Source organism: Juglans microcarpa x Juglans regia, chromosome 3D (genome assembly GCF_004785595.1).
Source record: "Juglans microcarpa x Juglans regia isolate MS1-56 chromosome 3D, Jm3101_v1.0, whole genome shotgun sequence".
Classification (NCBI taxonomy): domain Eukaryota; kingdom Viridiplantae; phylum Streptophyta; class Magnoliopsida; order Fagales; family Juglandaceae; genus Juglans; species Juglans microcarpa x Juglans regia.
This window is the reverse complement of record NC_054598.1, coordinates 3,251,504-3,270,538: the sequence shown is the minus strand read 5'-3', so window position 1 is coordinate 3,270,538 and position 19,035 is coordinate 3,251,504. Positions and strand designations below refer to the sequence as shown.

At 37.0% G+C, this 19,035-nt stretch overlaps 3 protein-coding genes across 6 annotated transcripts; 1 reads left to right on the top strand and 2 right to left on the bottom strand.

Annotated features, from left to right (window-relative positions):
• Positions 1-2,306: 2,306 nt before the first annotated feature.
• On the bottom strand, positions 2,307-5,425 carry LOC121255505 (non-specific lipid transfer protein GPI-anchored 31-like). The gene is made up of 3 exons (XM_041155868.1): positions 4,886-5,425; positions 4,506-4,535; positions 2,307-2,658 (listed from the first exon to the last, which is right to left on the bottom strand). Exons 1-3 carry the CDS (start codon positions 5,232-5,234, stop codon positions 2,486-2,488), a joined length of 552 nt encoding a protein of 183 aa, XP_041011802.1. The 5' UTR covers positions 5,235-5,425; the 3' UTR covers positions 2,307-2,485.
• A 1,893-nt stretch (positions 5,426-7,318) lies between these two features.
• LOC121255381 (probable protein phosphatase 2C 71) lies at positions 7,319-16,070 on the bottom strand. Of its 4 annotated transcripts, none has more exons than XM_041155675.1 (10): positions 15,053-16,067; positions 14,247-14,779; positions 13,907-14,037; positions 13,626-13,692; positions 12,367-12,454; positions 11,569-11,738; positions 10,497-10,640; positions 9,141-9,269; positions 8,367-8,542; positions 7,319-8,194 (listed from the first exon to the last, which is right to left on the bottom strand). In XM_041155675.1, exons 1-10 carry the CDS (start codon positions 15,504-15,506, stop codon positions 8,104-8,106), a joined length of 1,983 nt encoding a protein of 660 aa, XP_041011609.1. In that variant the 5' UTR covers positions 15,507-16,067; the 3' UTR covers positions 7,319-8,103. The 4 variants fall into 4 exon arrangements, 3 of the variants coding, with proteins under 3 accessions (XP_041011609.1, XP_041011610.1, XP_041011611.1); XM_041155676.1 differs by having other exon boundaries at positions 7,319-8,191; XM_041155677.1 differs by lacking the exon at positions 10,497-10,640 and having other exon boundaries at positions 15,053-16,070.
• Positions 16,071-17,671: 1,601 nt separating this feature from the next.
• Positions 17,672-18,901, top strand: LOC121255475 (chlorophyll a-b binding protein CP24 10A, chloroplastic). The gene is made up of 2 exons (XM_041155826.1): positions 17,672-18,091; positions 18,190-18,901. Exons 1-2 carry the CDS (start codon positions 17,865-17,867, stop codon positions 18,737-18,739), a joined length of 777 nt encoding a protein of 258 aa, XP_041011760.1. The 5' UTR covers positions 17,672-17,864; the 3' UTR covers positions 18,740-18,901.
• The last annotated feature ends 134 nt before the right edge of the window (positions 18,902-19,035 follow it).

Genomic DNA, 19,035 nt, shown 5'->3' with positions numbered 1-19,035 from the left:
GACTTTGTAATTAGTATTAATGAGATGAAAAGGCATACGTTGGAAATGGATTTGTTTGGAAGAGATATGACTCTTATTCCACATTATTATAATTTATATTGAAATAAAATATATTTATAATCGTGAATTGTGTAACTATTACGTAATCGTTTTAAAAAAAATAAATAAAATATGAGTTCTACATGAAAAAGATTAATTTTTTAATAATAGATTTCACTCTTTTTTAAAATGATTACACGATATTTACGTATTTTACAATTATATATAAAATGATTCTTGTACTAATCAATTACCGGCCGTACGTGATCTTTGAAAGCTTATTGGAAGCTTGTAAATGTATATATATATATATATATATATATATATATAAAAAAATCGTACATGACTACATCTCTCTCTTCTTTATTTTTTTGTCGTTGAATGTGAGGCACTTAATATCATCGCCGAGATATTGTTCATGATCACGATGATGACGTCTACGACGACCACGTTCACATACAAAATACGGATCTCGATCGTATGCATTTTCATAGGGCTCAAATATACGTATACGTATACATGACGTACCATCATTAAAAAATACAAGCCTTGGACTTAGGGCCAACGTGACAACGTCGGACGTCAATTCAAAGTTGCGAATTAAAAGTAATTGTTTGATTTTAACCCCCACGTACGTACGTACACTCCCTTATCTCTCCAAAGCCCTTATTTATCAATAAATTAGTTTTGTTTCATTCATTAATCAAAATTAATTCGAGCCTTGCCCATGACTCCTGGCCGTCTTGTCCTTAATTCTTTGCTGGACTATATACAAGTGCCAAATAAGGACGTCGTGCAATATTTTTTCTATATTTATTTTAAATTTAGAAAACGCATGTATAATTAGTTAATTTGTTTGATTTCTAGAATTAAATATCGCTATTGCTAGAATTATTTGTTCAGCCTCGATCGATGATGTAAATGATGAGATCAGGCTAACGCGATGAAATCAACTAGCTAGTAGCTAGTTAGGACACGGCAACTTTCTTAGAGCCCGTTTGGATATAGAAGTGAGATGAAAGTACCATCTCATTTAATTTCAACTAATAATTTTACTACTATTTATAAATTATCTCATCTTATCTTACTATCCAAACAGACCTTTAGTCTTTTATACTTTGGACAAGGAAAATAAAGATATTGAATTTCTTGACGGTTCATCTATAAATATACATATATAAAAACCTCTAGTTAATTATATGAAACGGCAATAAATTCCGTTATTGTTGAATGTCATGCATCAAGGGCCGACCAGAATCTTGAGCTTTCTACTCCAAAACAAAGGGATCTGAACACAGCGCCAAAACCCACAAGCCCTCAGTCTTTGCCTGATACAACTTATGCATGTGAGGCGTGAATGTTAACTTCCTTGCCGACCATTATATTTGGTCAAATTAATATTTTTCTTAAGAAAAGTTGGATGAAATCATTGGCTCGGGCATCCATTGTTTCAAGGAACCTGTTATGAAATTAAGCAGCAGCTCAGAGAAAATCTAGGGATGGTAATTTGAGTCGGTTATATTGTTTTCCAATTGTAGATGAGTCAACTCTAATTTGATCCGACATAACAAAATACGTGTTTGGTTTGGGCCATGCAAAAATGTCGGGCCAATCCACTTTTTACTAAGGCAGCTTGCAAGTCGATTGTGTGGCCCAATGCTATTTAATACTAAGCCTCGTTTGTTTTCAAAACATCTCATCTCATCTTATCTAATTATTACAACTTTTCTAACTTCCAATACAAAATAAAATAAATAATTTAACTTTTTCAAATCTTAAAATAAAAATAATATTAAAAAATATATTCTAATAATATTTTATTTAACTTTTTAACTTTAATCTCAACTCATCTCTGAAAACAAACGGGCCGTATGCTTACTTTGAGCTTAGGTTTGACAAATTCTGATCCAACAATCGAGGCCACCTAAGGCTAGCTAGCTTAAGCTGGCAAAGGCACTTGCACTTAAATAAGGATTTGAACGATCCATTTTCATCTTTAGCATGGGCGTTGGCATGATGGGCTTTAATAATTGAGAAATTCACCGAAAAAATAAAGATGTCGGCTTGGACTTTGTTTGCAACACCACCAACATCACATTTGAAAACTTAAGAACTCATCTTCTAATTATCCGTGTCTCATGTGTAGCCAAACCAGCAGCATGAAGGATGCCATCCTTTGTGCTGTGCCGGTGCGCGTCTGTGTTTGAGTTCAAAGAACAGGCATGATAAAAAAAAAAAAGAAAAAAATGGATAAGACACAGTAAAACTGTCAGAAATAATCCAAACTTTGAAGCAGGTTTCAACTCAAGTGGTCCACAAAATGAATTCTATCTACTTTAGTTATCACTCCTCGTACACAATCTCAATAAGTAAATTTAAGATAAACATGACAATTCTCCCTCGGATCATCTCTTCTGGCTCTCACAAAATTGACACTGGCAGCTGCTCAGAAACTAGAAAATGATGCAACCACTAAGCCAACAAGTAGGGATCCGACTGAAATAGCGAGCACTGAAGAACCGGAGCTCCCTGGAGCTGGAGACGGTGCTATCTCATTCTCTCCAGAAGTGGCCTCAGGAGGGGCAGCAACCGAAACTGGAGAAGCTTCCGGTGAGAGATCTGAAACCACAACCAATACATATGGTAGTGAGATATGAAATAAGTTTATAAACCAATTGCACCAGCTCTTCCATCCATACTCTTTAAGATTTAAAATTGAAGTCCCTGCAATGTAATATTGGTCACCAAACAACAGAATGGCTATTGCATCCGTTTATGACACCTTTTACGGTATCTTATCAGTTTAGCTGCGCAGAGGGGTGTCACAGGGGACCAACAGAGATTTCTTGTGACTAATAAGGAAATAAAATCTACATAAGTACACCTGATCATAAACTCATGGGACATAGAGACAGGATACTAAAAATAAGGAAAGTTGTCAAGACTGCAAACAGAATCAAGAACACAGATCCTACAAACAGTAAGGCAGTATTTGAAAATTTCAAATCTGATTCAGAAAAAGAATGTCACTAAGAATTCCACAAACTCCCATTCATGCTTATAACATGAAGAGTCCATAACAATGCTGATAATAACCCAGCATGTCAAAGAAAAGTTATGCAACCTAGCAGTCGGACAAAAGCTATCCCATTAGATGTTTACCGCTGGATGAAAAGCTCAATATCCAGATACAAAATTATGGAATTCACTCATTTAAATATTCAATGACCAGTAGGGTCTATTGTATGGGGTAGATGCATGTAATCTTGCTTGGTGGGGAGCACATGAATTGAGTGGGCTAAATAATGTCCTTTAAATTGCTTTTTTCGTTTGTTCTTTTGCACGAAAACAAAATCTGTAGAGTCCCGTTGCTATGTGCACAGAGATCACTTAAAATCTCTCTCTCTCTCTCTCTCTCTCTCTCTCTCTCTCTCTTTTTCACCATTTTTTTAAACAATTTAGATATTTTTTAAAAATAGAAAAAAAATCACATATTCATTTAAAAACACTTACTTAATCACTAGATAAAAAAGAAAAATTAAAAAACATTTTGGCGGCCACCATGACCACCTTCTATGGGAAAAGCATTTCCCTTCTTAGATATGATAACTATAACCAAATCTAAAATGAGTGGTGATACTCTGCCGCCTGAATAGCACCGCTGAATTATATTACTAGTTTATTTTCAATTTTTTTAAATTTTTTTTTCACATTTTTTTAATATATTGAAATATTTTTAAAAATAAAAAATACATCAATATATTTAAAATTACTTTTTTAAACATTAAGTAAAAAAAATAAAATGGCAAGCGGTACACTTGAGCGGTTGACTTCGGACGGCAAAGCAGTATTTCTCGTCTACAATTAATCCAAAGGATAGTGCTACTGGACCGATGGTGAACCAATGCAGTGTATTTTCAGAGTTTTTATTTTTTTTCATTTCTTTCAAGTATTTTTTTTTATGTTTTAAATACTTTTTTTTATAAAAAATATATAAATTAAATAATATTTATTTTCTTAATCATTAAATAAAAAAAAATTAAAAAAAAAATCATCGGTCAATCCATCGGTTCAATAAGCATTTCCTAATCCAAATCAGGACACATCAACCATCACAATTTTTTTGAGAAGTGACGGGACACCCGTTGTCATGTCTCTCACATGCCAAAAGGAGACGTGACAACGGGTTAGAAACTTGGGAAGAATTTGCTCCAATTCTTCCGAGGAAAACCTTGTCCAGATCAGAATGCCACTGATAAACAACTGAATAATTTCAATTTTGCGTTTGCTTTTTCACCTTTTAGATTAGCATCAAACAAATTAATAATATCAAAGGACTCAAATTGACATTGATAATTTACGAGCAAGTAAAAACTGAATATAATTTTTATTTCTAGATAAAGATCAGGGTAAATATGCAGGAAGAAATTACGGTAGGGTCGGTCAAGATCAGGATCAAAACATACCAGAAGGAGCAGCAGCAGGCGTCAAAGACACTGCAAGACAAGAAAACCCCACATAATCAAATAATGAATCCAAACACAAACTCAAGTGTCAAGACAAATAAGATAATTACAAAGGCGACGACAGCAATTGTAATTCCAATTTCTTCCACAGTAGATTTCTCATTAAAAACAGAAACCTCCGTACAAATGGCAAAACTTTATATCAAGAGTCAAGCTCAGTCCTCAGATAATTAAACATTAAAATTTCTAAGAGAAATAAAAACAAGAAGTTGATCTGAGGAAAAAAGAAAAAAAACCGTTAGGAGAATGAGCAACCTCAGGAAAAATGAAGAAGGAAAATAAAGGAAATTTAGAAGTGGAGTATCCTAAAAGTCACTGACGTGCGCAGTTTGCGGCAGCGGGAGCAGAGACTTTGCAAGCAGCGGGAAGGGCCATAGCCTTGGTGACATTCAAGACCACACCCAGAGAAGCACTGCTCTTGAAGGCCTCACAGAGGCAGGCTGCATCAGCCTTGAGCACAGTCTTGAGGCCAACACAACAATTTCCCTCTGGCTTGGTTGTGGTGCTACCTTCGGAGACGAAGGACAAGCAGTCAGCCATGTTCAAGATCAGGCTGGAACAGTCCACGGAAGGCGCTGGGGCGTGTTGTGAGGACGCACCTTGCGCAAACTCAACGGCCCAGATAGCCAACACACACATAACTAGAGAAAGGCTTAGCTTTGCTGCCATTTTTGCTTTTCACAGAGAGAAAGAGAGAGAGAGCAGAGATAGAAAAATGGCTTCTTGAGGAGATTGGAGAAGGGAGTTGGGAGAATGTGGGGAATGTGGAATCGTGGGGGGTTGCGTTAAATAAGGGAAGTGGGAATTTGATGATGAGAGTCTTTGGCAGCGCAAAGAAAAGGGCGATTGTAGTCAAGTAGGAGAGAGAGAAAAGCGTACCAATTTTACGAGGATACAGAATGTTCTGGCTAAAGTACAAGGGGGGCACAGTAATCGGTGCAATGAAGGCTGTTTGTACACGTGTCAAATATTCATGACAGCATGCTATGCTAGACATAAAATGACTGTTTTTTTGGCCTTTTTTTTCCTTGAGCAGACATAAATGACTCGAAATTTGAACAGAAAAAAGGTCCCAATTTTCCGCAATCCGGAACGGATATTAATTTGTAATTTGTATTTTGCAATCAATGCTAAAAGGAAACGGCTACAAGATTTGAATTTGATTTGTTTGTTGTCTGCTCAAACAGTCCAAACGTCAGTTTTAATTACGTGTGAAGGTTTCCTAATGCTGTGTTTAAAAGCCTTAAACTTGAGGCAGAGTTTCTTGCTATAGAATTTAGGGGTGTCCTAAGTTGATTAAGATTTAACCTTAATGAATTTGAATCAAAACAAATTGATCTGTTAAGACATAATTACTTAACGATTTGATAACGGATTAATCTGTTTTGATCTGTTATAATTTGTTAAAAAAATTAAAGTTATAATTATACCATTATATCAAAAAATAAAATTGTTGAAATGTTAATTTCGATATTTTTATTGTTTAGATTGTAATTTTAGATTTATAATTAGTTTTATATTTTTTATAAATATTGTGATTTTATCATTTATATAAAATTATGCTAAACTTAATTAAATCAAACGAATTAATTTCAGATCTGTTTAACTCATTTATATAAACGGATTAAAATAAATTGACCCGACCTGTTATGTTAATAATTTATATTAAAATTTAAAATTTTAATACGATAAATTTAACAGATTAGATTAAATTAACTTAATATAATATAATATAATATACATGTCCTCGTACAATAATAACAAAACTAATTATCACAATTTTACACCCCTACTATAGACCTTTGTCTGTGGAGTGGATACTGGAAAAAGGTCTTGACTTCTGGACTTCCAATGCACTAACAGCACAGTAACTGCGAGAGAAAAGGAGTGCAGTGCAAAGCTGGATCACACATACAGTGGACTCTCAATAGTCCATTCAGCTGTCAACTTCATATATATAATATATATCATTAAAAATATTGATATTTTAGTTATTTTAGAGCACACCAATAAATAAAAAGAAAATACAAAGTGTTGAACTTGTTACTGCTTAATTAATTTTTTTATTAATTTATAGATGGGAGCAAAGCTAAAGCTAAAAGCTAGAGATTATTATAAGTATTTGGCAGTCGCAGTGGCCGAAAGGACATGTTGATGAATCGGGTCCAATATATGTCGTTTCCATTACTATTACTTTGGAAAAAATGAGTGGTAGAGTAGTAAATATCGTACAGTTTTTAAAAAAAAAAATAGTAAATATATGATTTATATAAATAATAATAATTTTTTAATAATATATTCAATTTTTTTTTAAAAAAATTATACAGTACTTACTCACCGTACTATATCTACACGCATTTCAAACCACTTTATGCCAAAAAGTTAAGGGTCCAACGAAGCATTTGAACGTTGCAATTAGAGTGTTTACTTTCATTATAATTACCTTAAAGCTCATCAAATCATGATTTATTCGGCCTGCTTAGGGCCTCCCTAAGGGATTAATGATTGGGTTCTCTCTCTCTCTCTCTCTCTCTCTCTCTCTCTCTCCCTATTTTTTTTTCTTACTAAGCTTATATGATTGGGTTATGCTTCTACTAGTTTGTATGCAATTGGGTTAGCATAAAGAAGAAGAAGAAAAAGAAGTATGAATAGGAAATTGGAGTATGATGCAGCCGATCAATGCGGAGTTTTGGTCTTCAAAAAGGCAGGTTGATATTTCGATTCGAAAGGGGGAGGGAGGATAAAGATTAAAGGTAGGAATCAGGCTTTCCAAATCGGAATAATGATATACATCGGCATGGCAAATCGTCATAATTGGGGTTGACTGAGCTCGTGAATCACATATGTAATTTCTACAGAGTGGACCCAAATTCAATTATGGCCTGTTTTTTTTGCATTTCGCAGTGTAGACTCTCTCTTTGATCTCTCAAACGAGATTCTGTTTTGTCAATCAATAATGAGAGCTCCTTCACCAACTTGATGCAATTGCCCTTTCTGTGTCCGTGGCATTGAAACATCAAGATGGCGATTCCACCAGCCGGTTAAAAAGCGTGTTGTGTGGAGGGTCCCAACACTCCCAACCCAATTTTAAACATATGAGCCACTTGCCCTCAAGGACATGATCTACTTTTTCCTTTCTTTTTCCTTTTTCCCGGATAAAACCCTGAACTGTGACTTGTTTGAAGCTGTCAATGTGGTATTAGTACTTGTGTTGAAGAGAAAACAAGCGTACAAGGTACAAAACAATGCGTTATCAGTTCAACTGCTGATGGGAGGGCAGATGAATGCTTGATTGTGAACATGCAATGCAAACGAGCCAGACAGGCACGTGGTGTTGCTCTCAAAACTAACTACCGTCTGATGTTTAGGCGTTCAATTTAAGGAAATCCAAGCCTCATTAACTGCTGCTGGTATAGAGATCGATAGCAATAAAACCTAGAATCAAAGAACAGAACCTTGCTCTCAACTTCACGGCATCCTAACTATCAGTGTCAAGTCCGTGTATATTAATCCAGTGACCGGAAATGCCACGGCTAATTCATAGTTGTTCTAATCGGGTGGGTTCCTTGGTCACTACAATATGACGACTTGTGTGTAAAATCCAAAGGTCTAAAAAGAGTCTCAGCCTGCTAATGAAGCAAAATCAGATTATATTGGCATTCATGCAATAATTAAGATTTTCTGTATCCAGCCACTGAAGTGAATAGCATCATATATACATACATTCTACATAATAAAAAGATTGGAATTTTGGTATCTGCAAATGGAACAAATGATATAAGATGGAGAGAAAGAGGTTACTGCGAGTCAGAGCTGGATCTCCTTTGCACCAATGAAACAATGACAGTCACATCATCGAGCTTGCCACCAGTACATCCCACATACCCTGTTGCCTGGGCTGCATCTGCAAATGGAGTCCTTGCACGTGTTGACTGCCCCACCTCTTGAGCTCTCGTGGCCAAGTACACTGCTATATCCTGAGCCACAAAAGGTTGGCATCTTAGAAAGCAATGCAAGGTTATCAGTAAAACATCTATGTATCTTAGCGCACACAGTTCCTATTAAGTATGGCTGGACCATCGATTCCCACTTAAATTGTATTATAGTGGATGGCCAAGGGTCAAGGTCATTATTGCAATGAATCCTAATAAAAAAAATAAAAAAAAAAAACCTGTCTATAAAACTTTGGTCCATAAACACAATAGTACCGTACATATATATATATATGTTGTAATATTACGTTCAAAATTATTCAAGAATTCTTTACCAAGGAAGAAGAGTTCCTTTCCTTGATCTTCACAAGAACTCTGACATTTATCAAATGAATTGCTGCAGATGGGGTACATCTACACGAACCATGAAAAGAACAGCAATGGTACGCTATCAACCACAAAACAACTACCATTATGTGCACCATATGGTTTTTTGTTATGACACGGTGCCACATGCATGGCTTGCTAAAACTAATGCTTAACACTTATCTTCTTTTCTTTCTTTTTTCCTGTTTTTGGTCCTCATTTACCGCATTAGATAATCATTGGAAAACAAAAATGAGACAGTGTTGAGAATGTGCACCTGAGGTTCCAAACTCGTTCGCAGTGACTCTGATATAGCTGAAGCAATCTCTAGCTCGTACAAATTGTCAAAAAGGCCATCAGTTGCAGTGACAATCACATCTCCATCATCCAGATCAATCTTGTAGCACTGAAACATACATGTTATACACCAAAACTCCTTCATATAAATTAACTTTGTATCCTTGAAACATAAGCATATACTTGTAGTATAACTCTGTCTCTCTGTCTCTCTCTCATAACTTTTGAACTTAGTCGTGCACGGTCAAAGTCAAACATACAGAAATTTCAATAGTTGGGGTTCCATACCCTCTGCTAAGAGAGAAGATGGAACAAATCAAATAGATGTTTTTAATTGGCGCCCCTTTTGGTATGCAGGTACTAAAAGTCCTCTCACTACCAACCATCAGACTTCATCCGGCTAGGCCTTGCCGATATGAATAAGAAAAAAAGGGTCTTTCTGGTATCAACAACAAAAAAAATAAAATAAAACAACCAAATGGAGACAACAACTATGGGTTACCATCCTACAAAAAAGTACGGGAACTTTTAATAAAATTTGGGGTACAATCCAAAAAAACAGTAGCTGACAACGGCTCTTGGCCACAACGTCCTAGGCATCGGATATCAGAGCAAAAAGGAACACCTAGACTACACGTTTATTCTTTGATTGCAGTAAGTACATCGAGAGGTCGTTCCACCACTTGTCGTCGAAAAAGGGCATTTGTTCTCAAAAGATATTTTTAGTAAACAACGCTCCTAATTCATTTATACTTCTAAAGAACTTGTGAACAATTATTGAAAAACCCAACTACATTAGAACATACTTTGACTAAAATAGACACTAAGATATCTCTTTTAAAGTCTCATTTGAACCATGCTTTGAAAGCAATTTGAACAGCGCAATATGTTTGATTTAACCTTTTAGGACCACATTCTAACTTTTTTTCAAACGTCCTTCGGAGTTTGGACGACACATTCTGTCCAGCAATTTAAGCTATTTGCTTGCGCTATCTATCGAGCGTTATTCAAACAATCTTCTTGGGTTGGATTTACTTAATCAATGTTTAAATGATATATAGAATGCGTTTCAAATGAAGTAATCCATGTTTGCCCGAGGATACTATTCAGACAGTATTTTATGATAACGCCAATTAACAGTTGTCACAACTTATAGTACTTCTAAAAATGGTTGATGTCAATTTGTAGCTCACGGCAGTATCATGCATACAAGAAGTCATCAGTCTTCATATGACACAACTCAACAAACAAAGATTACTTCATTTGAAATGCATTATAGACTTGACAATTATTTAGAAGACTTGGTAGGACAACAAATGAACTTGATCTGATGTACCTCTATGAAATCTGAGGGATTGTCGCCTCTCTTAATCTGTAACCGAAAATTGAAGTCATAGACTATTGAGGATGATCTCTTAAGAACAGCACCATTTCTTATTACTATAAATCCTGAGTCTCCAATATTGGCCACATGCAGGACCTGTAAATTCAAATTGCAGTAGTTGATGTACAACCTTGCAAGAAAAAGTTGAAAAAAATTGGAATTAAGGAAAGAAGTTCTCATTATCTGCAAAACAATTTCCTTTCTCAACAACCAGCAGCTTTCCTTTACCATTCGACATGATGGCACTATTAGACAGACTAAAATTTACATCCTACTTTTATATTTTGCCTATGTAAATGGATTTCGGTACTTCTACTCTTGTAACAGCTGAAACTAATGGTAGGACAAATAGTAAGCTGTCACATGAAGGAGACAGTTTGCAAAGGGTATTGATTTGAAAGCTTACTACTTGTCATACCGCTAGTTTCAGCAGTTGATCTCTCTCTCTCTCTCTCTCTCTCTCTCTCTTTCTCTCCCCAGGTTCAACCCTTGTAATAGTATCAAGTCCACCTTTTCTTTTGGTCTCTTTTAATAAATTTTGGTTAGTTAGCAAGAAAATAAAGTTTAATGACTGTAGAATTTCATTCAAGATGACAATCTAACTACTTATTTTCTAAACCTTGAGAGAGGATCACTAATGAGGATCAATGAGCAAATCCATGTTTGATTCCTTGGACGGATAATACATTGCAAAAAGCATCTAAACTCTCTTGATACTCATTAAAGTAGAAGCCTAAATTTTTTTAATTGGCATTGGGTGTTTGGGAACAGCATCTTAAGTCCTGACTAATCCCGGGAGTGCACAGGCCCTTGGCAAAGAGTTTCCTGCAAATGCATCTCGGGTAATTCAAGGGGAAAAGCCTCCAGTCCGATGGCCCCTTGAGATTGTCTGCACCCAGTGGGATTTGAACCTTGGACCTTGGAGAGAGCATACCACCAAGATCAAGACCTTTACCATTTGAGCCAACCGCTAGGGGTTAAGTAGAAGCCTAAATTAAATTCTCAAGTACAGGAAAATATATACCTGACCATCAAAGTAAGCGACCAAAACAGTAGATGATCCAGGAGATTGTGATTCTGCAGCACTCCTTATAAGTAGCTCCTGTGGTTTGATCACTGGAGCACTTTTGGGATCCGACAAAATCTTTTCACAGTTCTCCATCAGCTCACGGGCATATAGTCCAGTATTAACACCTAACAAGAAAATGAACATTGACAATATTAGTATTAGTATTTGATGTCTACTTAAAACAGTTTTCTTATTTTCTTAGTTTTCACCAGCAGTAATTGGCTATTTTGATTGTAAACAAATAACAAGATAGATACAAGTTGCTTTAACAATCTCATATCATTAATTGGCTGGGGTTATCTCATGTATACTCCTTGTGTACTTGGGCTTTGCCTACTTTTATGAATAAAACTTCTAGATTACCGATAAAAAAAAAAAACAATTGGCTGGGGTTATCTTTTACAACCACTCGAATGCCAGGACTACGAAATGCAAGCATACTTAAGTAACATCTTGAATGCCCACCCTTTAAGATGCATTTTGTGTCATAGTTCAGTTAGAGACGTTTTTAAATTTACATTTGTGTCTACGGGAGAAATGAAAATAAGTGGAGTGAATTAAATTTAGGCGAAATGACGTAGGATAGTAAGATGTGATTTATGCCATAGTTCAGTCTGAGAGAAGTATCAAATGCGCATCAAGAGAAAAATGAAAGAAATCAATATTCAGACCCTTCTGTAGCGGTAGATACAAGGATAAAATTAGAGTATGTTTAAATGGTTTATGAAAAAGGACATATCGTGAAAGGAATACCTGCCAGCGACCACTGCCCAACTCCATCGGCCACACCAAGCCAGTTCTGGACAGCAACGAAGTAAGCATCTCCTCCACCTGTCAATGCCTGGCAATTATTAATTTTTGAATTACTGGTCCTTAATCTCCAAGTTAAACCAAACATCACATAAATGGATATTTAGGTTAACCAATCTTTTTTATTGCTCCTGAAACGGAAGGATACTTGTATTCAAATGTAAGTTTCTTACCAAAAGAACAGAATAAACAAGAAGACCAAGTACAATATAGGAGTCCCTAAGCCCTATGCACACTGAAAGCAAACTAGGTTCCTAACATTCGAGAGCATAGGAAATCTAAAACTGACATTCAAATCCAAGAGGATTACTTTCAATATTTAAAAGTCCCATCAACCTAAAAGCTCAACCGTAATGTCCTGCTAAATACCTTTTTTTTTTTTTTATTCCTTTTCATTACCAGCAATACTGGCTCAGCCAAAAACATGAAAGCCCCTGCACAAGTGTCTTCAGGATAGACCAATATCCAGACTAAAACTATGCCCAATAGAAGGGGAGGGATGGAGAAAGAAATTGGGGGGGGGGGGGGGGGGGGGGGGGGTGTGTTGGAGATGGAAAGAGAAGGAAAAGGAGGAAGAGGAGTCGTCTACCTCTCCCACTTGTATTTGGTTGAAGAATGGAGGAAAGAAAGGAGCCAGCCTGTTGCTGTCAACATGTCGATCTTACCTCATGTTGTTATTTGGTGGAAGTATCGGAAGTAGAGTTCTGAATCCACCTACCATTGGGCAGATTGAACATAGTGGGCCAGAAATGGCTTTAGCTACCATCTATCCCCCATCCTTCTCTCATTTACATTTTCCCTCCCACCGACCAAATGGATTTTGTTTCTCCTTTCCCTTTCATTCCCTATCCATTTACACCCCTACTACTACTCTGTCCCCAAAAAGCATAATACGTAATTATGCATTTATCTAGCAGTCAATCAATCTACAAACAGACAAATATGTATGTATGCATGCATACAAACATACATCAAAACCATATAGCGATATCAATTGCCTTGTTATCAACTAAGTAAACTATAGCCTATTAAAAACAATACAGTAATCCATAACTTGATTAGATCTACCATCGAAAACAAAAATGAAAAAGTTGATTGTATTAAAGTTCTACCTCTCTCCATTTGACTGTATTAAAGTTCCTTCTGTATTTATACTCAAATACTAAGCATCAGGACGCCACAGAAGGAAATTAAGAAGATACCTTAGAGGGAGATGGCAATGAAGCAGCACCAGAGTAAAGGAAAAATCCTGCTGTAGATATTTCCTCCCTGCATATATATAATAAAGAAACACAAGGAACAAAATAGTAGATGAGTAGTAATAAAGCTGTAAAGATAGGGGCACCACTTTCTATGCTAGTGATTTTTCTAAAACCCTATATGCCTCAGGCAAATAAAGTCATCCGGATCATGCACTTGCACCAAATGTAAACAATGTTAAATTATGTCTGAGAAGGGAAGATAGGGCAAAACAGCAGCATACCCAGTCGGAATACTCTCGATGGAAGGCAAGTTTACTGCCTCAAAATTTGTAAATCCAGAAACATTGCTTCCATGTGTATCACATGCATTGAATTCTTCCTTCCATTCTGAGGAAGGGGCACTCTCATCTAACTACATATGCCAAAAATACATAATTGATATAATTCTTACAGCATAACAAGCATAACGATGCAATGAGTTGATATCATTCTTAAACCTATCACTCTTTAATTCTAGGCTCCATAGCTCAAGCAGCAACTTTAGGATGCTAATCCATAATAATGAATAATACACAAACCAAGGTTAAAGCTCACTACATTTAAGAAAAGGAGAGGACTTACTACTATTGAGCTTTCAATTTTATCTACATCAACAGATTCATCCGCTGTCTTCTCCTTTAGAATCGATTCGGCCGCTAATGGTGCGGACACTTCCATTACCTCAGTCACGTCACCTTCATCACTTTTTCCCCCGTTTACATCATTCGTCATTTTATCAATGCTAAGATCCTTGTCATCCATTGAGGAACAAGTAACCCCAATATGAGCATTCTCCATGCTACTTCTTTCTGAACCATAACTATCAGATACTTCAGAAGTGAAGTCAGATGCAGAAGATGCCAATTTGGATACAGTGCCTTCGAACACTCCTTTCCTCAATTCTGACATAGGATCGCTTACGTTTTCTACCACGCTAATATTAGTATCAAGAACATCACCATCCTCTCTACATTCAGAGATCTGATCAACAAGGTCGTCCACTTCAGTTTGTTTGCATAAATTATGTCCAGAGTCATTAATGGTCTTTTTCTCATGGATTTTCTCGACCTCACTAGCATTTCCAAACCGGAAAAGCACACTGCCATCGGAACACTCTGCCAAAACCACCAAATGCGGCAACGGCGAGAAATTAAAAAGACATCAAAAACAGAATTTTTAAATATCGGTTAGGTTTGCTGATAAAAGTTAAGAACTACAGAAAAAAATGATTGTCAGTGTGTAATCAAAGCTAGCATTGTGTTCATATTTTGTGGAAAAGCAATTCCATCTTCAAACCTCAAACTTGCCAACTTCTCCTTTCCTTCTCTCAGTTACCAAACAGAGATTCAATACAAAGCTAACAAGAATCAAAGACTTTAATGGCCTACCGGTTGTTTCCAAAATGACGAAATCGTCGGACAGAGAACCAGACGGTGAGATATGTTTGGAAAGTATCGGGTGCTGCGTCGGCCTTCGCTTCGGCTCACGAATTGGAGTAGAAATTTCATTTGACAGGAAAGGTTTGGAGGAGAAATGGAAGAATCGAGAAAAGCCTAAAGAGCGAGATGTGGGAGAATGTGAGAAGAAGAGTAGATGAGCCATTTTGAGACTAAGCATTTCTTCAATGCCGGGCTCGATGGGCTCGCTAGTAGCTAGACAGGAAGCTTTTCTGGGAGTGCTGGGCTTCGTTAGAGCGAGAGAGAGAGAGAGAGAGAGAGAGAGAGCGAGAGACAAGGTCGTTATGCGTGCCACTAGGGGAGATTTTGTCCGAATCCTGAAAGGGACATCTGGATAAGGGAAGGGAAAACAGGACGTCGGATAATTCATTATTTGAGCATTCATTGTCTGCCACTAATTCTTAGTGATTGGATTGGATGAAGAGTGAGAGTAGGTTGACACTGGCCCCACAGAACTCGGCTAACTCAATCAACGGCTGAAGACGACGGACTTGCAGTGCTTCTCAGCAGGAAAGCCAACGTCTTGGAAGTAGGAGGGGAATGAATACAAGAGTTCCAGGGAATGTCACTCCCACTCTTGCAAAGAAAAAAAAAAACAAAAAGGATTTCAAAATTCGCAAGAAACTAACGTGCATTTGTAACAAAACTATGGAGTTCCGATCTTTCGTTTGTTGGAATCAGAACCAAACTAGCTAGCACCAGTCAATTGTCCGGTTAAATCTTGACCACGCAACCCAACGGCGATTGGACTCTGGAAGTCCTGAAAATCATGATCCTGAATTCCTCCCAAGAATCAATTACGCGTCTTTAATGTTTCGAAAACAAGAAAAATGCATTTTTGAATCGAAAGGTCTGGACTGTGACGCGAATTCTGGAGTTGTGGCCCAGATTTCAACCCGTCGAAAGGAAGGGGAGGGCTGCCACCGTTCTATCTCATGCAGGCACAAGAATCATCATCGAAGTGTGTGTGGTGGCATGTCATGGTCAAAACAACATTGTTTGATCTCCATTCTTGTTTCAGTATGTCACACGTGTCCATTTTTTCTATTATTGTTTTTTCAATCAAGGTCCTAACGAGCGAATCTGTTTCCGTAAACCAGAAAGAAATAAATTGAAAATAAAATTAGAAGTTGAATAAAATATTATTAAAATATATTTTTTAGTATTATTTTTATTTTAAAATTTAAAAAAGTTAAATTATTTATTTTATTTTATATAAAAATTTAAAAATATTAAAATAATTAGATGATATAAATCAAGAAAAATTATGAAAATAAACGAGTTAGAAGTTAGAACTAGGAGCGGGCACGGGCCCTTGAGAGATATATCTCGCTGAGTTGCTGCTGCTGCTTCTTCAAGAAAAATGGAGATATTACCAAGTGTTGGAGGCAGCACATGGAGCAGAGTATTTCATGAAATTTTAATGTCAGAAGAGAGGGAACTAAGGAAGGCTTGGCAACTGATTGCGAAGATGGATGGATACCTCGACCAAAGCTCGAACAAAACCACTTAAGAATGTCATTGGTCTTTTTCCTTCATCATCTCTTCGATCTTAGTTCCTTCACCACCTTCCACATAACATTTACCCTCACGTCACGTAGAAATATTTACTAGATAGTATCTATGATGATTCAAAAAAAAGAAGAAGATAGTATCTATGACAATTCAAGGGTTGAGAACACCGGTTACATTTTTAAAAATATGTATATTCTTTTTTAAAATACTATTTCTACTTATAATTTTTATTTACATAACAATTCATGTTGGACTGTCGGTTATTGATATGCTTAATATTATCAAATTTAAAATTTAAAATTTGAATTTAAAGAGAAAACTAATAGAATAGGTCTTTTACATAAAATTGTGAATAAAATTGTATGTATATGTTGCACTACTATATATATATTAGGACAACACTCACAGTCAAGGTAGCAACCCAACCTGATCCAATCCGATCCGATCATTGGTCATTGGTCATAGTTCTTGATAGGAAAATGTTATATGTATTTAAGAAAAATTTACAAAGAAATTTACTTTTCCATATGTCAGTTGCTGGTATGTTGAAATTGAATTTCAAAAGAAAACTAACAAAATAAATCTTATAAGTAAAATTGCAAGTAAGAATGCAAATACATGTAACATCTGAATCACTTTTGGGCCCTCTCGTAATTGTTTGGCATATCCTTATTTGTGAGTAATTTTACATACAACCGTGAAGTGCATCAAAATCGCGTAATCGTTTTGAAAAAGAGTGGAGTTCACTATTAAAAAATTAATTTTTTTTCATATAGATTTCATGTTTTATTTACTTTTTTTAAAATGATTATGCGATAGTTGCACAATTTACAATTATAAATATCTTTTTTCCTTGTCGACATTCCCTTTTCTTTTTTAACAGTATCATGCTTATATTCCGTGTTAAAAAGTGGAAACGGCATAGAAGAAGACAATACCAAATTAGAGGCAAAGGCATAGTCCATGTGGCTTTGGAAGTAATATGGGGATGCGGATGGAGAAATAGCTCCCATTGGTTCGAAATCTATCCACGAAAGTAAGCCTAGATTTCCTCTCCAGATTTCATTATCCAACATGGCTCCTCCACAAGCCCCTTTTAGATTATCTCTCCCTCACACTTGATAAAGCCATCCAGGTATCCATTTTTGCTAGAGAACCTTGAGCTCCCCATCTATCTACAATTTCCTTCACCAATCTGTTTAGTTTCTAGCGAGAGAGAGAGAGAGAGATGGCTGCTACCTCTGGTGCTGTGCTAAATGGGTTGGGATCTTCCTTCTTGTGTGGAGGAAAGAGAAGCCAGACCTTGTTGTCTGCTGTTGTTGGAGCCAGATCAGTTGGGGGTGCTGCTGGGCCAAGGAAGGTGATTGCCATGGCTGCTGCTCAGGCAAAGAAGTCTTGGCTTCCTGGTGTGAGAGGTGGTGGCAACTTAGTTGACCCAGAGTGGCTCGATGGGTCGTAAGTTTCTCTCACTCAAATAATTCACAGTTCTTATGAATTCCTCATTCTAAAAACTAGGATGTCAACTAACACATTGTCTCAATTTTCAATTGCAGGCTCCCAGGTGACTATGGTTTTGACCCACTGGGACTTGGCAAGGACCCAGCATTCCTGAAATGGTACAGGGAAGCCGAGCTCATTCACGGTAGGTGGGCAATGGCTGCAGTGCTTGGGATCTTTGTCGGTCAGGCATGGAGTGGCATCCCATGGTTCGAGGCCGGAGCTGCCCCTGGGGCAGTTGCGCCATTCTCATTTGGATCCCTCCTTGGCACCCAGCTTCTCCTGATGGGCTGGGTTGAGAGCAAAAGATGGGTGGACTTCTTTGATCCTGACTCGCAATCCGTCGAGTGGGCCACGCCATGGTCGAAGACTGCTGAGAACTTTGCCAATTCCACCGGGGAGCAAGGTTACCCAGGCGGCAAATTCTTTGACCCCTTGGGTTTGGCGGGCACGATCAAGGACGGCGTCTACATTCCAGACGTGGAGAAGCTGGAGAGACTGAAGTTGGCCGAGATCAAGCATGCTAGGATTGCCATGCTAGCCATGCTAATTTTCTACTTTGAGGCTGGACAAGGGAAGACACCTCTTGGTGCTCTTGGCTTGTAAAAAGTCCAGACTTGAATGTAGATAATTGAATTAGAGGCAAGAGATTCGTAACCCTGGGTTTGTTGAGATCTGGGTTCCTCCATGAAACTTCGAATTCTATACTTTCTTCTTGGGTTAATGTGTGTTCGTAAGATATTGAAATTTAGTGCTTCATTCTCCCAATCTCCTATCTTCTTCTGTAATCAGTAGGATTAGCAAAGCCTGGTCTTGAAAGCATTGATGACTTGGTTGTATTACGTGCAAATGCTAGTGTAGCTCCGTGCATTTGCAGACCAATAGTGATTTTAATATAATTC